The 21,774-nt window shown below is 37.4% G+C and overlaps 1 protein-coding gene across 2 annotated transcripts in view; it reads left to right on the top strand.

Moving 5' to 3' along the window:
- Window positions 1-21,774, top strand: part of ZNF385D (zinc finger protein 385D) — a 988,862-nt gene that overhangs the window by 711,863 nt on the left and 255,225 nt on the right. For both annotated transcript variants that reach the window (XM_033212780.1, XM_033212781.1), the window contains one exon: window positions 5,900-6,042. In XM_033212780.1, coding sequence (XP_033068671.1) covers window positions 5,900-6,042 — 143 coding nt within the window. The remainder of the gene's footprint in view (window positions 1-5,899; window positions 6,043-21,774) is intronic.

The following is a 21,774-nucleotide window of genomic DNA, read 5'->3' as shown; positions in this document are numbered from 1 at the left end:
ACAAAAACCTTCACTGTGTATTCTCCCTAGACTGGCCAGAAGCACTCTGCCATCAGTGGTCTCTTACCCAGAAGGAATGCTGGTCCATTGTTTTGTGGAAACTGTAAAAGGGAGCAGCATCAGTTGTTTGGTTGAAAGGGCTAGTTTCTGGTTAGCCCATAGGGAAGAAAGGCTAATGGCTGTTAGTGAGGGAAGGGGTGTAAGTAGGTGTGTCTGATCTCTAATCCCTTCATGGCTGATAACTCAGTTTTTATGGTTTCTTTGGGTTCTCCTTGGCCAAAGCGGGTTCATTCAGTCAGTGGCGGGGGGGGGGGGGGGGGGGGGCACCTTAGGATTTCATTTTATTTCTCAGCCTTTACACCATTATTTTTTTTCTACTTCTTATTAGTAGGATCAGATCTAAAGTTTTTATGCCCACTATCATATAGACCCCTGAATTCCTATAGTGAGTCCCTCTCTTGCCCCATGAACATAGCAAATTCTAACTGAAATATTTGAAAATGGATTTGAATAATTATCCATGTATATCAAATTAGTTGCTTATTAAATACTTAGGATCTAATATTATACAAAATGCTCTATATGATTTCCTGCTATATGTGAATGCTTGGAGTTTAGTAATGTAATCATAGCTTATTATTGAAATACACATAATTTCAATATAGGTAAGTATATATTTCAATATAAATAAGTGCATATATATTTTACTATAAATAAGTATATATATTTCAATACAGATAAGTTGATGATGAAGGGAAAAGATACTAAAGATATTATAGAAATTATCCTATCAGGAAATTGGATGTCTCTGCTGTTTTCTATAAATATATACATATTTTAATGATGCACAAAATTCTCCACTGGCATGAATATTTAACAGTGGCAATCCCTGATCATTTTGAACTTCAGTTTTGTCACCTGGGGAAATGAAAGATTAAATAGTAGACCAAGGTTAAGGTTAAGATGAAGTTGTCAGGCAGGATATCTATGACTGACGAACACTGAATGGATCGAGTGCAGAAGTTCAAGGTTAAAAGAGTTGTATTATGGAAAGAACACCACCTCACTCTCATGGAGTATTTCAATATATTAATTTACAAAGTAATCTCTTATTGTGATCATTCTTCTGAGGTAGTCAAGATAAGTAAAGAGAAAAAAATGAAGGTAGCTTTAAAATTACCTTGATTGACTGCTTTCAGAAAGCCTCAGGAGCTGCTCTGGAAGTTCTTTGGTTCATTAAAAAATATATTTCTCATGTGGTGAGCACCAATGGGTCAGCAACTGTGTTAGGGCACTTTATATATATTATCTAATACAATAAGTTTCAACTGACAACCACTGGTTTAGAGTTCCTATTTATCTGTATGAATTATCAAAACAAACATGTCTAAAGTTACATATTAATTTGCTTTTCAAAAAGGCAAACTTCTGAAATGAATGTATCTTACTTTCTCAGTCTCTATTAACAAATACTTAGGAATTAGTTACTCTGTTTGTTTTTCTCTTTTTCAAATTCACAAGTTAGTACTTTTGTGAATACGCAGTTCTTATAAATTGACCAAAGCAATATTTATTATGTTTATTCTATAGTTCACTATTTGCAACTTAAATTCTAAACATATACTAACAAAAACATCAAAAAAGGAGGGAGAAGAATTTTGTGAACATTAATGATCACTTAATTTACCTTAATTATTCAATACCTTATTCAGTATTAATTATTACTATTCTTGTACTAATAAATGTTTTTGTCATTTGTTGACTTTAATGTCATACAACAAATTTTGGTATGGAGAGATAGTAACTTCTCTGAAATCAGACTAATTTGTTAAAACTGTGTAATAAAATAGCATAGGCTATGAAACATGTGGTACTAGATATAGACAGTTTATATATTTTTCTGACCCTACTCCATGGAGGTTTTAAAAGACCTGCCTCAAATTAAGAATATTAATATTTCCAGAAGTGTGACATTGTTGGTAAACATTAACAACAAAACTTCCTCACCTATAGAAATGTCTACAAATTTATTATATATTTTCATGTTTATAGTTATCAAGGTAATTTTATGATAAGTAAAATAATAAATATGTATTCATATCTTAAATGCAATCATTTCTATTTAAATATGGGGAAATGAAATAGCTATTTTCTCAAAGAGAATATTTTAGTTTGCTTTACAGATGAAACATATTATATTTGCCAGTTTTGATTTTGCACTCTTTGCAAATAGTATTCTTGTTGCTGAGCAAGTACAGATTGGTACAAGTAAAATATTTTAGGACTAATCCAGATTTCAAAAGCAGAAATGTTAGTCACAGATAATTTTGAAGAGGTAGCTTCAATTTCGTGCCTCAATATCAGTGCTATAGGTTTGGAGGCAAGCATCTATTTTAGAATAAAGCAATTTTATATTTTACTTAAACACCTGAATTGCTGTATCCTGGTGTCACAGATCAAGTTATTCCGAAAGTGAGCTCTGAGACTTTACTGGGGAGTGCTCATGGAAACATCATTTGTGAGAAGTGAGGGATACAGGATTGGGAAGAGGAAGGAGCTAGACCGTGATATAGTCACAGCAGAGGCCTCAGCCTACCCTAGATGCCATTAGCAACTTTGGAGGTAAAATAGAGCGTCAGAGTTTTCCTGCTTTGAGGCAAGCGGGCAAAGCCAATAAACTCCTACATGAATCAGTCATTGCTTGAGGCTATCAAACCTTCCACTTAGGAGGGTCATCTTAGGTGAGGCAGCTCCCTTTGGCCCACGGCAATTTGTAAAGAAGTTCTTGGGCTAGGGAATGCCTTGGTGCTGAAGGGGGCTCTGGGAATCAGACCCACAGCATCCCCTACACCTGTGTTTGCATAGCAAATAGTCTAAAAATATGTAGCCACATGTCTTCTGCTTTCCTACAATCTTATACATTGCTCCCTTCTAACAGGTGAGAAGAGATGAGCTTAAATATTTTTTGAACTGTCTAAGGTTTTTATGACTCTTCTTTGATGTTTTTTTTTAATCCTCTAGGAAGGAAACTCTTGTTGCAACACTGAGAGAGGACCTTGAACTGTTTATACAAGTATAAATGAAATAGATATCCTAAAAGAGAGAATGGGAAATTAAATTTACCTGATAATTGAATGGACATATTTTTATTATTTATGTCTCTCATTGTGCTAGATAAAAAATCAGCTCGAGCTATTCCTTCACTTCTTTGGATACCCTAAACCTGAGGAGGACTTAAAATGAAACAATTGTAGAATATTTTCTTGCTAAATTGCACCCTTGTTATTATAAGCATGGAATTTTCTGCAGAAGCAAGATAAACAACTAAAGAGTTTATCAACATATTTTTTTTTCTCTACATGATGTTATGTTGTTAACCGTTACCTAATTTCTGAAATCTTAGAATCAAACCAAGTGAATGTATATGAATATCCTTTGCACAGAATGATGTGTGACACAAATGAAGGTAATTTAGGGCTGGGCATGGTGGCTCACACCTGTAATCCCAGCACTTTGGGAGGCCGTGGTGGGTGGACTGCTTGAGCTCAGGAGTTTGAGACCAGCCTGGCCCACATGGCAAAAACCCATCTCTACTAAAAATACAAAAACTAGGTGGGCATGGTGGCATGCGCCTATAGTCCCAGCTACTCGGGAGGCTGAGATGAGAGGATCAGCTAAGCCCAGGAGGTTGAGGCTGCAGTGAGCCATAATGGTGCCACAGCACTCCAGCCTGGGCAATAGAGTGAGATCCTGTCTCAAAAACAACAACAACAAAAATAAAAGTAATTTTAAATTACTTCTTAAATTTCACCACATCACTGATTTCAACCAAAGCTTACTTTACTTCTGAGTTTTTGTTTTTGAAACAGAGTCTTGCTCTGTTGCCCAGGCTGAAGTACAGTGGTGTGATCTCGGCTCACTGCAACCTCTTCCTCCTGGGTTCAAGTGATTCTTCTGCCTCAGCCTCCCAAGTAGCTGGGATTACAGGTGTGCACCCCACGTTTGGCTAATGTTTGTATTTTTAGTAAAGACAGAGTTTCTCCATGTTAGCCAGGCTGGTCTCAAACTCCTGACCTCAAGTGATCCATCTGCCTTGACCTCCCAAAGTGCTGGGATTACAGCCATGAGCCACCACATGCGCCCTTACTTCTGAGTTTTTTAAAGATGCACCATCTAAAAAGTTATTTTGGGTTTTAAACTTTTTATTAAAAGAGAAACTTTTAACAACACTAAACTCATGACAGGTCTATCACCGAAGTTTTACGGATGCCCTCTCTAAAAATGGTTACACACTCACACTCAATACACTACCAAGTGGACAATAAACTAAGTTTATAGTGTGCTCTGGTGAATGTAGACTTGTTATATTTCGTTGTTATCTCTATTTGTTTTGACATCTGCCCTTTATTTAGTGCCTTGTACTACTTTGCAAATTAGTTTACTGGTTATAGACTTCAGTTATTGACTTTGCTATTGTTGGCCGTGCTATTATTACTTCAAGAAAGAAGGTAAGACAGTGGGGGAAAATACGGTTTTTCTTAATTTGGCTCCAGCTGATTTTATACCTGGGAGCAGGAGAGCTGATGGTTCTTGTGTATGGTTAATTAAATCCTGTGCTGATGGCTTCTGTTATAGGTACTAAGTCATCTAGCTTGTTAGCAGATCCTCTGTGGCCCCATAGGGTTGGATTTATCATTGGGGAATCATTTTCAGAATGTTAATTTTGTGCTCAGGTAACTGATTGAGGGCAAGATGATGTCCTGTGTGCAGTTGGCCAGAGAGTTTGTTGTGAAATTTGTAAAGGCAATTTATACGAGGAGACTCACTCTACTTTGTTTTTAAAAATGAGATGGCAGGCAAGTGGCACAAGCATGTCTCCTAGAATTCTTTACTGTTAGACAGAAAAATATCCCATTGCATTTTGTTTTCCTAATGCTTGTTGGATTCTCACCAGCAGGTTTTTACAGTCTGTTGCTTGCCTCTCAGATTAGAAGAATGCTGGCATATTTTAACAGTTTCCTAGGATTCAAACAGCCTTTAATTAACAGCAACTTGATGTTTTGGAATGTTACCAAAATATGGGAGACTGAACACTAAAGATGGGTTTCCATCCTTCCAGCTCCTGAGTGTGGTGGAGTCCTGTAACAGGGGGCAAAGGTATGTGCTCTCTTGCAAAAGGCTGGCTACTTACTGGCATGCAAAGGGGATGTCTTTGTTGGCATAATATTCCCACTGCCTGCTCAACTGTGGCCATCTAAATTCCACCTACTCATGACTGGGAGGAAGGCAGGGAGTTGTTGAATAATCAGAGCTGTAGGGGTGCTGAACAGTTCAGACATCGTAGCACTGGTTTTGCTGGTTTTTAATCCTCCAGTTGCTAGAGCAGTAAGGTACAGCTGCCTGAGTTTGAGGTTAAATTTCTTGTATGTGCCAGGTTCATGTCATCCTGCTGCCAGAGTTTTGGATGTGGTAGCAAAGAGCAGTTCTGTAAAATAATCACTCAGACTTAATGCATATTGTGAGTGGTTTCGTTTTCAAAGAGGGATGGGCGCATGATGAAGGGGTCTTCCCTTTGAATTCAGAGATCTTGGTTGCAAATTTGTGACTGACCCAATCTGGAGCTCTAGACAGGAAAATAAAGACAGGTTGGGGCATTTGAAATGTTGATGTTACTTACATAACCAGATAGTTATAATCAAAGGAAAATGGAGCAGTTCAACTAGCTCCCTCTGCCTAATGGCAAATTTGCTCACTGGCCAGTTCCCAGTTGAGGTCAATAGAGTCCATGTCTTGTTTTTTCCAGTGACCCACAAAGCTGGCCTTTTTGTCTCAAAAGCAACTTTGGTGTTTTTTTCCATGGTGGTGTCCCTGATTACTCCTTTTGCTCTGGTCTTCACAGGTGGTACATGCCAGAGTCCTGCTCTCCCAGCCCTTGTCCGTCCACCAGCCCCTCCTCTGCAACCATCGCTGGATATTAAACCATTTCTTCCCTTTCCTCTTGACACTGCAGCTGCAGTCAACCTGTTCCCCAATTTCAATGCGGTAAGTACCTGCCAAATTTGTCTTTGCCTGAGTGGAAGGTATTGGAAAACCTTAAAGGCCAGGGTTGATTTGGTCACTGCCTCCATTTTGCTATATTGTTCATTGCATGGTTTGTCTAGAACCCATAATGAAGTTAGTTGTTTGCCTGGTTAGGCAAAATCCCCAGAACCATGCTCCTTCAAGGAAAATGAAAAGAGATTCGATCCGATTGGGTTGATCATGACTTGATGTCTCCCCTCTAGTGTCTTCTGGGCAAGAGCAACAAATCTATAGCTTTGTAGGCATACATCCAAATTGAAACAATGTATTTATTAGAGAGAACATTAGAATTTCAGTACATATTTAAAAAATTAAAAATGTGTTTCTTCTATCTACTTTAATTTCCAAATCTGTTACGTTTTTCTAACTTAATAAATAGGACCTTGACAATGACAGCAGTGATTATGTTTCAAGTATACAGCGCTTTCTTCCCGCCATCAACGCAAAACAACTCAGGGTTCTGGTAGCAAGAGTTTTAGTGTGTGTTATTGTTGCCCAAGTTAACTCTCATATTTCTTTGCTTCTTTGGGCTTTGTCAATAGCCTCTCAGCACAGGTTCAATTACTTTCTTCCCTCTATTTTCACTTTTAAGATGTCTTTTTGTAAGTTGGCAGATGCATCATTTTCATCATCATGTGTTTCTTTTTCTGCAATCAGAGTATTCTTAGGATGAAAATTGAAATAAAGGTTGAAAAGGTTAGAAACAAGTAAGTGACTTTTTTTTTTTTGAATATTATCTATTCAGCCTTCAGATAACAACAGTGGTTGTTACAAGGCAAGTCTGAGCTTGTCAATGACAGGACATGTCAGTGCAACCAGAGCAGGAAGGATTAAGATGAGAGGTCACTAAATGTCCAGTGATCTAAATAATACAGCTTTCTCGTTGCAATATCTTGTCCCCATGATGGATTTAAAAATATATATATTTGGCTCACAATTAAATAATTCTTCAGGAGACAGCAGTGGGTCTTATTTTTTTTAACAGTACTTTGTCACATGGACTTTGGACATGTCAATGAGTCAGTACAGTTATATGCTAGTCCTTGCTAAAAGGCAAGGGAGAATCAAAATGACCCCTTTGCTTTTTGTAGGGAGAGGAATTTTCAAAACCTTGTTTTGAAATTGATATTTCATAAATAAAGCAACATAAAGATCACCTTTACAAAATACAGGTTTCTAATTCTAGGTGTTTCATTAAGAGTAGAGGAAATCTGCTTAGCATCAAATTCCCTTATTCCTAAATGACTACACTGAAGTCCTCTGGGTTCCCTTTCCCTGATTTCTTGCCTGCTCTTCTGTTAAGTGGTTTCCTGGCACAGCCTTGTGTCCCAGACACCCAGGGGATTACCCATCAAGGTGCTTTTTCTGGCCTCTGAGACCACTTGGCATCCCATCCCATGTCAGCTTAAGAGCATTTTAGGTAAAATTCCTGGAAGGCCATAAAAAGCTGGATTTAAAACTTTTGATTTGCCTCTTGGGAAATATTAATAACAAAGTGATTAATTTGATTGACAATGAATATCATTTAACATAAAACAAAGATGAGTGATGTGTTGAATTACATGACCCTGAGCAAATCTCTTTACGTTCTTTGCTGCTATTCCCTCATCTTTAAAATAAAAGATGTGGACCTGATAGTCTCTTCATTGGGAGGTTATACCATTCAGAGATTTGTAGGTTTTTTTCATGGGCAAAGGCAGCGTGGTGTGGTGGTCAAGCTGAACACTGTAGCTACACTGACTAAGTTCAAATCTCAGAACTGCCTCTTACCATAGATAAGACCTTGAATAGGTCACAAGACTCCCATGGGCCATCATGTCTTCATCCATTTAATGGGACTAATAATATAATATGCCTCATCGTTCTGTGGTAAGGGTTGTGTGGGTTAAATCATTTAGAATGGGGCTTGGTATAAAACAAGCGCTATCTGAATGATAAGCAGCGTGCTCATAAGTAGCTTGTAAACCCTTCTGATTCTGAATAGACAGTTCCTTGGCTAACTGATTGCAAAAGTTTGACTTGATTCTTTTTCCTCTATCATGGATTTTAACTTGTGTTGATGTTTATTCTGCTTAAACCAAGAGGCCCTCTGTTGCTCCAACTATTGCTTTTTCCTTGGTTATTCCCTTCCAGTGCTGGTCAAGATATAGCCAGACAAGGATGAAGTCATTCTTTGCTTCCAACTGAAGTGAATTGTTGGAAAGCCCATAATAAGGTAGCTTTTGACTGAGAATTAGGGCATAGAACATCTTCTTCGGTAACAGTCTGAGTTCTTGATTTTGTAGCAGATGTGAATCACAATCCAAAAATTCAGTATGTATAAAACATAATTTTTACGGCCATAAATTGACTTTATTTCTCATTCAAGAGAGCCCATTTCATCAGGCTGGAGGGAAATCTACTCTAATTTTGTTTCAGGATATGCTAAGGTTTTGGACTCTAATAATTATCTAACAGGTTATAAGGCTTTGGTGGGAGACTTCCTCTGGTCATCAAGTTATTTATCCACATAGGCATTCATGAGATGGTTAGCACCCGGCTATCATGGCCCTTTAGGCATCTGCCTCTCAGCTTGTTCTGTGCCATGCTTAGACACACAAACTTTGCAAGTCTGTCAGCAGTCCCTCCTACCTAGATCCACAACACAGCTATCCCTTCTTTGATGAACTCTGCCACCCAACAACTTTTACCCATATGACCTTTATAAAGCAAAGTCCATGATGATCAGAGTCTGTCTGCCTGGTGATCAGAGACTATATTCTTCCCCTGATGATATGAATATGCAGTCATCTCTCTATTTGGGATAAAGTTGGCAGAAACATAAAGGAAAAATTTTTTAATGTATGCCTATAAAATGTATAAAAATATAAGTGGATATCTCTGATTATTATCTTCCACAAGAGCATAAACCATGAGGTTTGGGTGTGAATCAGCAAGAATAATGAAACGTCTATAAAACTAAGCACAGTTAGGAGGGAAAGGAAACAGATAGAATCAGAACTGAGTTATGGGTATAAAAGAAGACATTCAATGAGACTATCAGGATCCCTTAGTCTCCTCAAAGACAACTTCTAAGGAATCACAACAGAAGCTATTCTCTAGAAATGTATCCCTTGATGTTCTAGTAGCTTTTACACAAAAGAAAGCTTTCCTGGAATTCCTCACGTATTTCCCATCCTGCCCTTTAATCTCTCAAGACATTAGAGTTTCAGTGCTTAAAAATATTCTGATCCCAGTGATCCCGTTCTGAATTTATATTTCTTGAAACAGTCACAGGAGCAGATAGATGATGTTTAGGAAAGAAATATTAGAAAGGGGCTTGAGCTTAGTTCATTCAGACAACTGCTAGTTATTCAGCAATTATTCTCTAATTGTCTGGCATCATTATGTGCCAGAAACAGTGATAACAGATTATGTTATGACCTCTGCCATGAAAACAATTCAGTTTGTAAAGGTGAAGTTGACAAATAAGGAAATTTTTGTTAATAAAGTATGTTTATACAGAAAGATGCACAGCATACAATGTTAGCTTGAGTATAGGAGCGAATGGCTATATGGTTGTCTTAGTGAGGGCTGGGTGAAAAAAATAGAAACTATTCTAGGCATTTGAACAGGAAATAATTTAATATAAGGATTTAGGTGCATACAAAACCTTTGGGAGTATTCGACAAACAGGTCAGAGAAGACTGTTGCTAGCTCTCGTTTTTTTCTATTCACTTTCATGGACTCATGGAGTTGCAGACACAGGACACTCAGTAATCCAAGGTATTTCCATCCAAATTCTGTGAAATACTTCTCTTTAGTGGCATCTAATACACATCTAAGACACCTGTGGCCATATAAGCCTCAGGCTTCCAGTCTTTGGGATGTAAAGCAGTGGTGGCCCTGGTGCTGAGATGCTACTGATAGAAGGGAAAGCACTACACAGAATCAGAAAAGCTGAATGTCTCTGTAACTGTGGACAAAGGCTAAATCTATCAGAGCCCCAGTGTCCTGTACAATAAAATAAAGAAATAATTTAAAAACCCAGATGCTTAGGTTTGATATCAGAGGTATAGCTGGCTTTTAAAATGCTAGAGATTGAAGGAGAATGGCTTGGGCCAGACTTTGGGATGTTGTTCAAAATGGAAGGTAATCATGAAAAAATAGCCACATTTTGTGACAGTTTTCTCCTGGGGTCTCACCATTTCCCTTTTATTCTTTATTTTTCTAACATATGTTCTTCATATTCTAACTCATAGTTGTGACAATAATAAACTTTTAGAATGTCGTTGAAAAAGTACTACTTTTGGAGAATGTGTTCATGAGGACTGACTGAGCATGATTCCATGCCCCCATCCCTATGGCTGTATATCTAGTTGGTATAAAGATTAAATGAGGAAAACTGACTTTCTGTGCCTGCAGATGCCAGATACTCAGTAAATAGTTATTCTGCCTTCTAGGAGATGCACAAGGAAGAGTGAGGTCACATAGAAAGTAAAGAGGCAGAATAAAAGAGCAATAAAAGAGGATAACTATTTTGCTTTAGCTAGCTTTGGCTGATGGTTCTTTAACATTAAAAAATGTAAATTAGCATAGAAAATTTGACACTGTGCTGCTCCTCTGTATAATATGATTTTATCATGAAAGCAAGAAGAAAGAACAAAGAGAAGAGAGGGGAGAGAGGGAGATAAAGAGAGAAAGACAGAGAGAGAGAGAGAGAGAGATCAAGTCCTAGTAGCTGACTCCACTCTGGCTCTTCCTAGTTCTACAAAGGACCAACTGCTGGAAACTTGAGTATACTGTGAGGTTGGGTTTTGATCAACAAGTTGAGGAGTTTTATCCATTGGAGGACAGACAAGTGAAATTTATATGATTTATAGCAGTGCTTCTGCTATGAAATCACAGGTAATCATGTTAAAAGTGCAGATTCTGAGTCAGAAGTTCTGAGGAGGGGCCTGAGATTTTGAACATATGTAGGCGGAGGGAGGGGAAGGCAGGAGAAAGATGAAATACATTGAACAATTTTTACACTCCCAAACAGTGGGGTTTTTAAAAATTTATTCAACAGATATTTATTGAATACCTACTATGTGCTAGGCCCTGAGGATTCAGTAGTGAAACTAGCAAACTAAGTTCCTACAATTACGGAACTTACCTTCTGGTGTTTGTGTGGTGGGGTGTTGGGAAGAGGACAGATGGGGGAAATTTGAATTATCTATAGGTACAGTTGGATCTCAAGAATGATCCTTCTGTGGTTGTATTTTAGCTTCCAGAAATGCCATGAGCCTTCCTTGTATGACATTGTTCAGGACTCTGGTTACAGCAGCCATTTATTGAATACTTACTACATGCCAGATATCACTTGCATTTCAACTGATTAAAGGCCAACATTTTTCTATGAAATTTTTAAAGTTTGTGTGTGTGTCATGATCTCAAAAATGTTGCTGAGGAAAATACATAAATATGTATTTCATGGCCGGGCACGGTGGCTCATGCCTGTAATCCCAGCACTTTTGGAGGCCGAGGCAGGCGGATCACGAGGTCAGGAGTTTGAGACCAGACTGGCCAACATGGTGAGACCCCATTTCTACTAAAAATACAAAAATTAGCTGGGCTTGGTGGCCCATGCCTGTAATCCCAGCTACTCGGGAGGCTAAGACAGGAGAATCACTTGAGCCCGGGAGGCTGAGGTTGCAGTGAGCCGAGATCGCGCCATTGCACTCCAGCCTGGGCAACAACAGTCAGACTCCGTCTCAAAAAAAAAAAAGTATTTCATTTATTAATTCATTCAATGATTTCTTCCTTTTACAAACTTTTGAGTCCTACTTAATAATTCTGTATATTGAAAAATGTGACTACTTAAAATAACTGCATTTAAAAGCACCTGTTAGAAACATAACATTAACAAATATAATGAAGAGTATGAGGAGGGAGAAGAGGTAATTTTTGACTGATTCACTTACTGGGCATTTATTAAGCACTGATCATGTGTCTGACTATAGTAGACACTAGAATTACGATGGCAACAATAATAACACTGAGAAAGATTAAAGGAGAAAAAGCAGGACAGTGAGGAGGAGGAGAAAAAGACGATGGAGGAGGAAAAGCAGAATGAGGAAGAATGGTTGTTTTACCTATGAAGTTGACACAGTTGATTAGTACTCCTTTAAATATTCTCTTCTATCAGATACCAGAAAAACATTTAGATGTTAATAGATTAAACAGTGTACTCTACACAGGCAGGTACTCTCTAGAGTTTGCTTCATTTGTTGAAAATGAGGTGTAGTAGTTAAATCATTCTATAAAAAAATATAATTAAATGCTTAACATTCTTTAAAAGTAAGTGCTACCTGAGTTCAAAGGAAGGAAAGGTCACTTGGAGGTGGCCAAGGAAAGCTCTATTGTAAATGTTAAGGTTTGCTTTGGAATCTGAGATAAATACCATATGTATATTTTTTTATTGAGGTAACCATAGTATAGAACATGAAACATAGCAAAGACTCAACACAAATTTTTTGAATGAATGGAGTGGAATAGATAGATATATAGGTAGATAGGTAATAGATATAGATAAATAAAAAGACAGGAAAAACACATAACGGATAATTGATAGAAGAGAAACAGCCATGACATTTGTACCATAAGTAGTATAATTGATGGAAGTGTGCCAATACGAAAGAAAAATTCTAAGCGCTCACTGTTTTATGCGTTAGATAACTGACATCTAACAGAAATTATTAATTTAATCACTTATTAGGAAAGAAAAGCAAGCATAGACTCGAGTCATCTCCTTAATTTGCATCTGTAATTTGAAGTTGGCCTATGTGTTTGTTTACTGTGGTTAATAAAAGGACAGTGATGTAAAAATCCCAGCAGTTGCCCAAAGAATGCAGTTAAAAATAAATTCTTTATAGTATTCATCAACTGTTTTGTGTAACTCCATAAGGGCTGTCATAGTGACAAAATATCGGTGAGGCATTTTAGGACTCTAAGACAGCATTAAGTGTGCTTAACATATAGAGATTATTCTAGAACTTTAGCTTAAATGTACACTTATAATATTACAGATAAAAATACAGAACCCAGGACAGAAAATTTCAATTTCATGTTTCCATTATCTTTGGATATATACCCTTCAGGATCTTTGTTTCCTTCATCTTTAAAATGGAATTGGCAAACTTCGTCTTCATTCCTTTAAAAAATGATTCTTGAATAGTGCTCTCTTCTCTGGCTCGTATTTTATTACCTACTCCAGCTATGGAAATGCCTTCTATCTTTCAGCCAGTGATAAAAACAGTGGTAAGGCACACTGCCATTTGTTTTGTTCAATGATATATTAATTAAATTCGGTTTACACATTAATAACTGTTCTTACTAAGTTTATACAACTGCTGCTGTCACTAAAATAGGTAAGCAGCAAGGGTGAAATTTTGAGTAAGAAAAAGCCTGTCTTTCTTAGACACAAGTGGTAGGTAACTGGAAACTTTTCAGGTGAAAAATGCCATCGTAAATACAGTATTGATTGCTAACTTCCTTGTCCTTTGAAGACAGATGTAGCAGGTTGCTCTCCTGCTCATTAACTGTGTCATTTTTGTATAACAGAAGCTTCTTAAGAAACATCTGCTTATGAAGTCTTCTTTCATTATATGTTTCACACTGAAGCAGATATCTAAGCATGTTTGCTGAGTCCTGTAGCTTTCTGCAAAATGGAAAGTTTGTCAAAGTCAGACGTACTTATTATAGTGACCTCGAAGCATAAAATGACTTCAATATACACTATTCAGACTTAGAAACCAAAGGTTAAACAAATGCATAATGCATGAATATTTTTCTTATTTAATCCTTGTTTACTCTTTGAATAGGTAGCACATTCTCCTGTGATTCAAAATCTAAAGAGAACGAAACAATTTCCTGACTGCTCTTAGTTCTCTCTTAAGTGGCAAGCAATGTGGTAAATGGGTTTTGTATCTAGCCTTCCAAAGATATTTGATTTATGCATGTATTGGTTGTTCTTCTCATTAAAGATCGAGGCATAATACACATTACACACTCACACACACACACACACACACCTCTATCTATTTATATATAGATATTCTTTATGTAGTCAGCCTAATCATAATGAGATGAGGCTTTGCAAGTAATATATTTGACCTGTTTCCTACTGTGACTTCCTTACTAACTGGGATTTTGGGTAAAAAAAAGGACCAGAATAAGAAAATATTGACGCTTACAGCTCATTTTGTGATCCAGTAGCTCTTTTGGAGACATCTACTCCACACTTGGACAAAGACATGTCAAAATGAAAGAACATTTTAGAGTTAACTTGTTTCTTCAACATGCTTATTTTATAGGTAAGCCTAGACTTACTGAGTGATATCCAGTTTCATGGCCAGCAAGTGGCAAAACTAAGAGAAAACTGGGACTCCTGACTTCTACTGCTCGTGGAGATGCTAAACATTGAATAATTGTGTCCTTCAAATTTTCATATGTTGAAGTCATTAGTCCTAGTGAATTAGAACGTTATCTTAATTGGAAATAGGGTCATTGAAGATGTAATTAGTTCAGATTAGGTCATTACAGTTGGCCCTAATTCATTCTGACTGGTGTCCTTATAAAAAGGGAAAATTTGCACACAGAGACTTGCACTGAAGGAAAATAAAGTGAAGAGATTCAGGGAGACTGCCGTCTACAACCAAGGAGAGAGACATGGAACAGATCCTTCCCTAACAATCTTCAGAAGAAACCAACCCTGCTGACAGCTTGATCTTGGATTTCCAGAGCTGTGAGACAATAAATGTGTGTTGTTGAAACCACCCAGTCTATGGTATTATGATGACAACCCTAACAGGAAAAGGATATTAAGAGCCATCTGATCTGCCTACCCACACTTGCTAGAATCTCTTCTGCAATATTCCTGACAACTGGTAATCCAGCTTCCTACCTGACTACATCCAGTGAAAGTAGATAACCCTACGTGTGAGGTAAGAGACTACCTTGTGGGTCATCTACATACAGTTGTAAGAAAGTTCTCTATTTGGAGCTAGTTTAGCACCCCCACCCTGTAACTCTTACGAACCAAAGAAGTAAACACATGATATACGGCCTTTTATAATAGGAAAAAAAAAATGTATTGATCATCAACTGACAAAGACTGTAGGGAAAACATTTTTGTACCCATTATTTTTAAAATCTAATTTCATAAGAGACTTGCATATTACAGGTTATTATCTAAAATATATAGATAAGGAAACTGAACTGAGAGAGAAAATTATTTTCCCCAAATCATACAAATGCTAAATAACTGAATCATGGCTAGATTTCAGATTCCTTGATCCAAGTCCAGCACAATTTGTTTTCAACATAGCTAGATTACCTCTTGTCTGCAAATGGTTGTAATTTTTAAAATCAGTCATATGAGCCTTGGTATACTTTAATAGCTAATTAACTAATAATTTGGTATACCTCAAGGGACTTCACTGAGAAAGCAAAGTATTTCCTGAACAAAAGTCTGGCTGTGATTGAATGACTATAAAAAAGAGTGTCTAGGACATCAGTGGACAGTAAAGATGCTGTCTAATGTCACCGACACACATATTTATGCTGTATATGGCAATTGTTGTCAGGGGAATAAATAACTTTGAATGGTAATAAATTTAAACAACATTGCTATCTCAGTAACAATTTAGGCTTTTTAAAACTCAATATTCTTTTGTACTATAGGACATACATAAGAAAAAGCAACAACACTAAACTTTGAATCTAGAAGATTTGAGTTCTATGTTTAATACTTTATCTACAGCCTAAGGCAAAAATGTGGAGTCTGCATTTTCTCATCTGTGAAACTAGAATAATCACATTGACTTTCTAGGAGTGAGTAAAGGTGTTGAAGGTTAGGAGAAACACAGAAATTGCAGGCATTGAGGAAGCCTATTGAACCAGAGTCTCTGCTGTTGAAACCTTAATAAGCATTGTTTTTTTTTTTTTTTTTGCACTTCCCCAAGGTGATTTCTTTGCCCTTTAAGTGTTGAGAGTCACTGTGTTCTACCCCATGGCCAAAATTAGTGGGAAAATCCATTTTCACAGCTAAGTACAGATGAAAGAATAACTTTCTCAGACTATCACTTGAGTAAAGTTGCCTCTTCCACATCTCCCTCCCGCCAACACAAATGTAAAGAACAATTACTCTTAGTCAAAGGAATGACAACTTTTTGCCAGGAAGTATATTTGTTTCATGACTCAGTACTCCTCAAAGTATGGTACACAGACCCATACCGATCTGAGAACTGTTTATGGGTGATAAGTATGGAAATTGAGAGTGAGCATTTAGAAGTGTTTATAGCAACTTAACAGAGTAGTTTTACATCTGTGAAAACCAATCAAGAATTATGGCTATATTTGGTAAGTCTATTTCATTTTATTTTTTCTGATAACTCATTTTTATTTTATTTTATAAAAGTATTGGTCTGTGACCGATGGGGGTACTGCTGGTCCTTCAGCAAAGATTGTTGAGAAACACTGCTCTGTTATATGTTTAGGATTTCACGGTTCCATCTACCTGTAGAAAAAGAAGAGGAGTTTGAAGCAGTTATTTAAGTAATTCATGTAACATACGGTTGAGAGCCACAAGTACATTGTTACTCAAATTCCTTTAGCTCTGTGTAATTTCTCTTATCCTGAAGAGGTGTGCCAGTGTCAGATGGTTCTCTCTGAAGCTCATAAATCAAGACAGTAGTAGAGTAAAAGTAAGAAAACTTGCATTTTGCCTTTCTTTGAAGCATAACCTCTTATTCCACATTTTATCTAGAGTTTGGGCAAATATTAAAATGATAAAATTAGTGGTTAATTCTTGGACTTCTTTCCCTGAACATTCTAAAATGAAATTTATTTCAAGGACCTGTCAAAGAATTTTAAGGGACTAAAATAAAAAATAGATATTTTAAGTGACTATATATAGGGATAAGAAACCTTATTTTTAAATTTCTACATTCAAGTTTTTTTTTAATGGAAGGTAAGAAAAATGACAATGCAGTTACACAATAAATTGGGGCATTTTAAAGCAGTTTCTTCAACGAAATCACATAGAAAAATAATCAGTTTTACATCTGTATGCTCTTTAGAACATCTGTGCATATGTACCATGTTAATGTTTCTGTGACTTTTACCATATACTATGTTGCAAAGCAACAGTTTTTGCCTTCCTAAAACCTGTGATATAAAAGAGATAACCAGTGTTTCCTGTCACTTCCTAACATATATAGGATTTATGTACTCAGATAGACGGAGCTTTTGGAGCTCTATAAAGAAAATGCCCCTTTTTTCCAGATAATCCTACTTGTGTTTCTTAGGTAAAAAAAATTCATTAAATACATATTTGATTTTTAGAATCACCTTAATTAGTTATGCTACCTATGAGAAACTATTGACAGAATCTGGTTTTAAGAGCCTTGTTTGGAATGAGGCAGATAAATAATTATTTTGAGCTTCAAGTTTGTTTTTAATTTTACTTACTTAAAATCATAGTGAAACTTTTATAATTTTGGAGAGAAAAAACATACATATATTGTATATATATACACCTGTGTATATGTATACATATGTTTATGCATGCATGTATGCAAGCTTCTTACTGTGGTTCATGGTTTAAAATACTGAGTGCAGGTAGGTAGAAAAACTCTTACATATGTGTATAAGGAGACTTGGTTCAAAAATATTCATTTTTGTTTTTAGTAGCAAAAAAAGAACAATATAAATATTAGTGGGAAATTGATATACTTCATTTATACATATATACACATATATACACTATATATATATATATACATATTAAGATCTAATTATAAAATATACCTTAAGAGACAATTGGAATGAAAGAATTGTTTTCACATGGAAATATCACAAAAGCTCAATGCTGCTGGGTTAAGAAACACCAACTGCAAAATATAATAGAATTACAGAATATATGTGTATGTGTGTGTATTTTTAAATCACATGCCAATGAGAAAGAGAAAGCAGGAAAGAGAGAGGGAGACTGAAATTAATTTACAATACATGACAACATAGACTGGGAGACCACATAAGTCCTTATTTGCAGGTGGTTCTGAGGAGTGAGTGACAATGGAATTGGTAAGGAAAACAAAGGAAACTTCCAGATCTCTGTAATGTTCAAGTTTTGTTATTTTAAAAAAAAGAAATATCTGAACAAAAATGAAGACATGTTAATACTTAGGTGATCAGTACATTGTTATTTAGTATATCATCTGTATAGCTTTTGTATTTTAGAAAGCTTTTCAATTTTATAAGCAGCAAATACCTTCAGCAAAATATTAATACTTTATTGCAATATTTGCCACCTATAATATATCATTAGTTTGGGATCCAGCCAATATAAATACTTAAATGTGACAGCTTCAGACACTTGTTTGTATTATCTGACATGACATGAGAGGTATATCTAACATGCCCCAGGTCTGTGGTCTTTATGTTACAGTTATAATTTGGCTTGTTCAAAAGCCTTATAGTAGAACGATGTAACATCCAGGTAGAAAGGTTGATGCATTGATTCTTGTAAATTTCTACTATGTAGAAGTGACTGAAAAGTCTATTGGAAAATGTGTTTATGAAGCTTGGCAACCTACTCCTAAAATTCAATTTAGATTTACTTATTAAAGACATTATAATTTAAACACTTATACATTCAATGAAGGCAAAAGAGATTAGTAAAATTTCTAGTTTGTATTAATTGCTGCTTATATTAGTATGAATTGTAATGGAATCTGATTGAGATGATGTTCTAACTTGCATCAAGTTTCAGAGTAGGGATGGCATTTTAGAGTCTTGAACAAGTTAACATTACCCTTCTAGCACTGCCCTTTAATTATTTCTCAGAAGTGGTCAATTTTATTTACACTTTCTTAAAAGAAGTTGATCTAGCTTGCAAAATTTAAAATGTCAATTTGATGCTTAATTTTTTGTAGACAGGTCTATTTTTCAAGAAATTGCTATAGTTTTTAGATAAGCACTGGGCTCTGAGTATTAGGAAGATTTTACCTTTAGAAGCAAGGGTCATTAATCCCACTATATCTGTCATAGAACTCCTGAATGAGATTAAGAAGTTCAATTTATACAAAATAGGGGGTGGAGCAAGATGGCCGAATAGGAACAGCTCCAGTCTCCAACTCCCAGCGCGAGCGACACAGAAGACCGGTGATTTCTGCATTTTCAACTGAGGTACTGGGGTCATCTCACTAGGGAGTGCCGGACAATCGGTGCTGGTCAGCTGCTGCAGCCCGACCAGCGAGAGCTGAAGCATGGCGAGGCATCGCCTCACCTGGGAAGCGAAAGGGGGAAGCGAATCCCTTTTCCTAGCCAGGGGAACTGAGACACACAACACCTGGAAAATCGGGTAACTCCCACCCCAATACTGTGCTTGAAGCAAACGGGAACACCAGGAGAATATATCCCAAACCTGGCTGGGAGGGTCCCACGCCCATGGAGCCTCCCTCGTTGCTAACACAGCAGTCTGCGATCTAACCGCAAGGCAGCAGCGAGGCTGGGGGAGGGGCGCCCGCCATTGCTGAGGCTTAAGTAGGTAAACAAAGCCGCTGGGAAGCTCGAACTGGGTGGAGCTCACAGCAGCTCAAGGAAACCTGCCTGTCTCTGTAGACTCCACCTCTGGGGACAGGGCACCGCAAAACAACAACAACAAAAAAGCAGCAGAACCTCTGCAGACGCAAACGACTCTGTCTGACAGCTTTGAAGAGAGCCGTGGATATCCCAACACGGAGGTTGAGATCTGAGAACGGACAGACTGCCTGCTCAAGTGGGTCCCTGACCCCTGAGTAGCCTAACTGGGAGACGTCCCCCACTAGGGGCAGTCTGACACCCCACACCTCACAGGGTGGAGTACACCCCTGAGAGGAAGCTTTCAAAGTAAGAATCAGACAGGTACACTCGCTGTTCAGCAATATTCTATCTTCGGCAACCTCTGCTGCTGATACCCAGGCAAACAGGGTCTGGAGTGGACCTCAAGCAATCTGCAACAGACCTACAGCTGAGGGCCCTGACTGTCAGAAGGAAAACTATCAAACAGGAAGGACACCTATACCAAAACCCCATCAGTAAATCACCATCATCAAACACCAAAGACAAATAAAACCACAAAGATGGGGAAAAAGCAGGGCAGAAAAGCTGGAAATTCAAAAAATAAGAGCACATCTCCCCCTGCAAAGGAGCACAGCCCATCGCCAGCAACGGATCAAAGCTGGTCAGAGAATGACATTGACGAGATGAGAGAAGAAGGCTTCAGTCCATCAAACTTCTCAGAGCTAAAGGAGGAATTACGTACCCAGCGCAAAGAAACTAAAAATCTTGAAAAAACAGTGGAAGAATTGAAAGCTAGACTAATTAATGCAGAGAAGGTCATAAACGAAATAACAGATATGAAAACCATGACACGAGAAATACGTGACAAAATCCACAAGCTTCAGTAACCAACTCGATCAACTGGAAGAAAGAGTATCAGCGATTGAGGATCAAATGAATGAAATGAAGCAAGAAGAGAAACCAAAAGAAAAAAGAAGAAAAAGAAATGAACAAAGCCTGCAAGAAGTATGGGATTATGTAAAAAGACCAAATCTACGTCTGATTGGGGTGCCTGAAAGTGAGGGGGAAAATGCAATCAAGTTGGAAAACACTCTTCAGGATATCATCCAGGAGAACTTCCCCAACCTAGTAGGGCAGGCCAACATTCAAATTCAGGAAATACAGAGAACGCCACAAAGATACACTTCGAGAAGAGCGACTCCAAGACACATAATTGCCAGATTCACCAAAGTTGAAATGAAGGAAAACATCTTAAGGGCAGCCAGAAAGAAAGGTCGGGTTACACACAAAGGGAAGCCCATCAGACTAACAGCAGATCTCTCGGCAGAAACTCTACAAGCCAGAAGAGAGTGGGGGCCAATATTCAACGTTCTTAAAGAAAAGAATTTTCAACCCAGAATTTCATATCCAGCCAAACTAAGTTTCATCAGTGAAGGAGAAATAAAAACCTTTACAGATAAGCAAATGCTTACAGATTTTGTCACCACCAGGCCTGCCTTACAAGAGGCCCTGAAGGAAGCCCTAAACATGGAAAGGAACAACTGGTACCAGCCATTGCAAAAACATGCCAAAATGTAAAGACCATCGAGGCTAGGAAGAAACTGCATCAAATAACGAGTAAAATAACCAGTTAATATCATAATGGCAGGATCAAGTTCACACATAACAATATTAACCTTAAATGTAAATGGACTAAATGCTCCAATTAAAAGACACAGACTGGCAAACTGGATAAAGAGTCAAGACCCATCAGTCTGCTGTATTCAGGAGACCCATCTCACAGGCAGAGACATCCTCAAAATAAAGGGATGGAGGAAGATCTACCAAGCAAATGGAAAACAAAAAAAAGCAGGGGTTGCAATCCTAGTCTCTGATAAAACAGACTTTAAACCATCAAAGATCAAAAGAGACAAAGAAGGCCATTACATAATGGTAAAGGGATCAATTCAACAGGAAGAGCTAACTCTCCTAAAATATATGCACCCAATACAGGAGCACCCAGATTCATAAAGCAAGTCCTTAGAGACTCACAAAGAGACTTAGACTCCCATACAATAATAATGGGAGACTTCAACACTCCACTGTCAACATTAGACAGATCAACGA

The sequence above is a fragment of the Trachypithecus francoisi genome, unplaced genomic scaffold (assembly GCF_009764315.1).
Source record: "Trachypithecus francoisi isolate TF-2019V2 unplaced genomic scaffold, Tfra_2.0 Lachesis_group0, whole genome shotgun sequence".
In the NCBI taxonomy this organism is placed as follows: domain Eukaryota; kingdom Metazoa; phylum Chordata; class Mammalia; order Primates; family Cercopithecidae; genus Trachypithecus; species Trachypithecus francoisi.
Note: the sequence above shows the minus strand (reverse complement) of the source record. Positions and strands in the feature narration are given on the sequence as shown.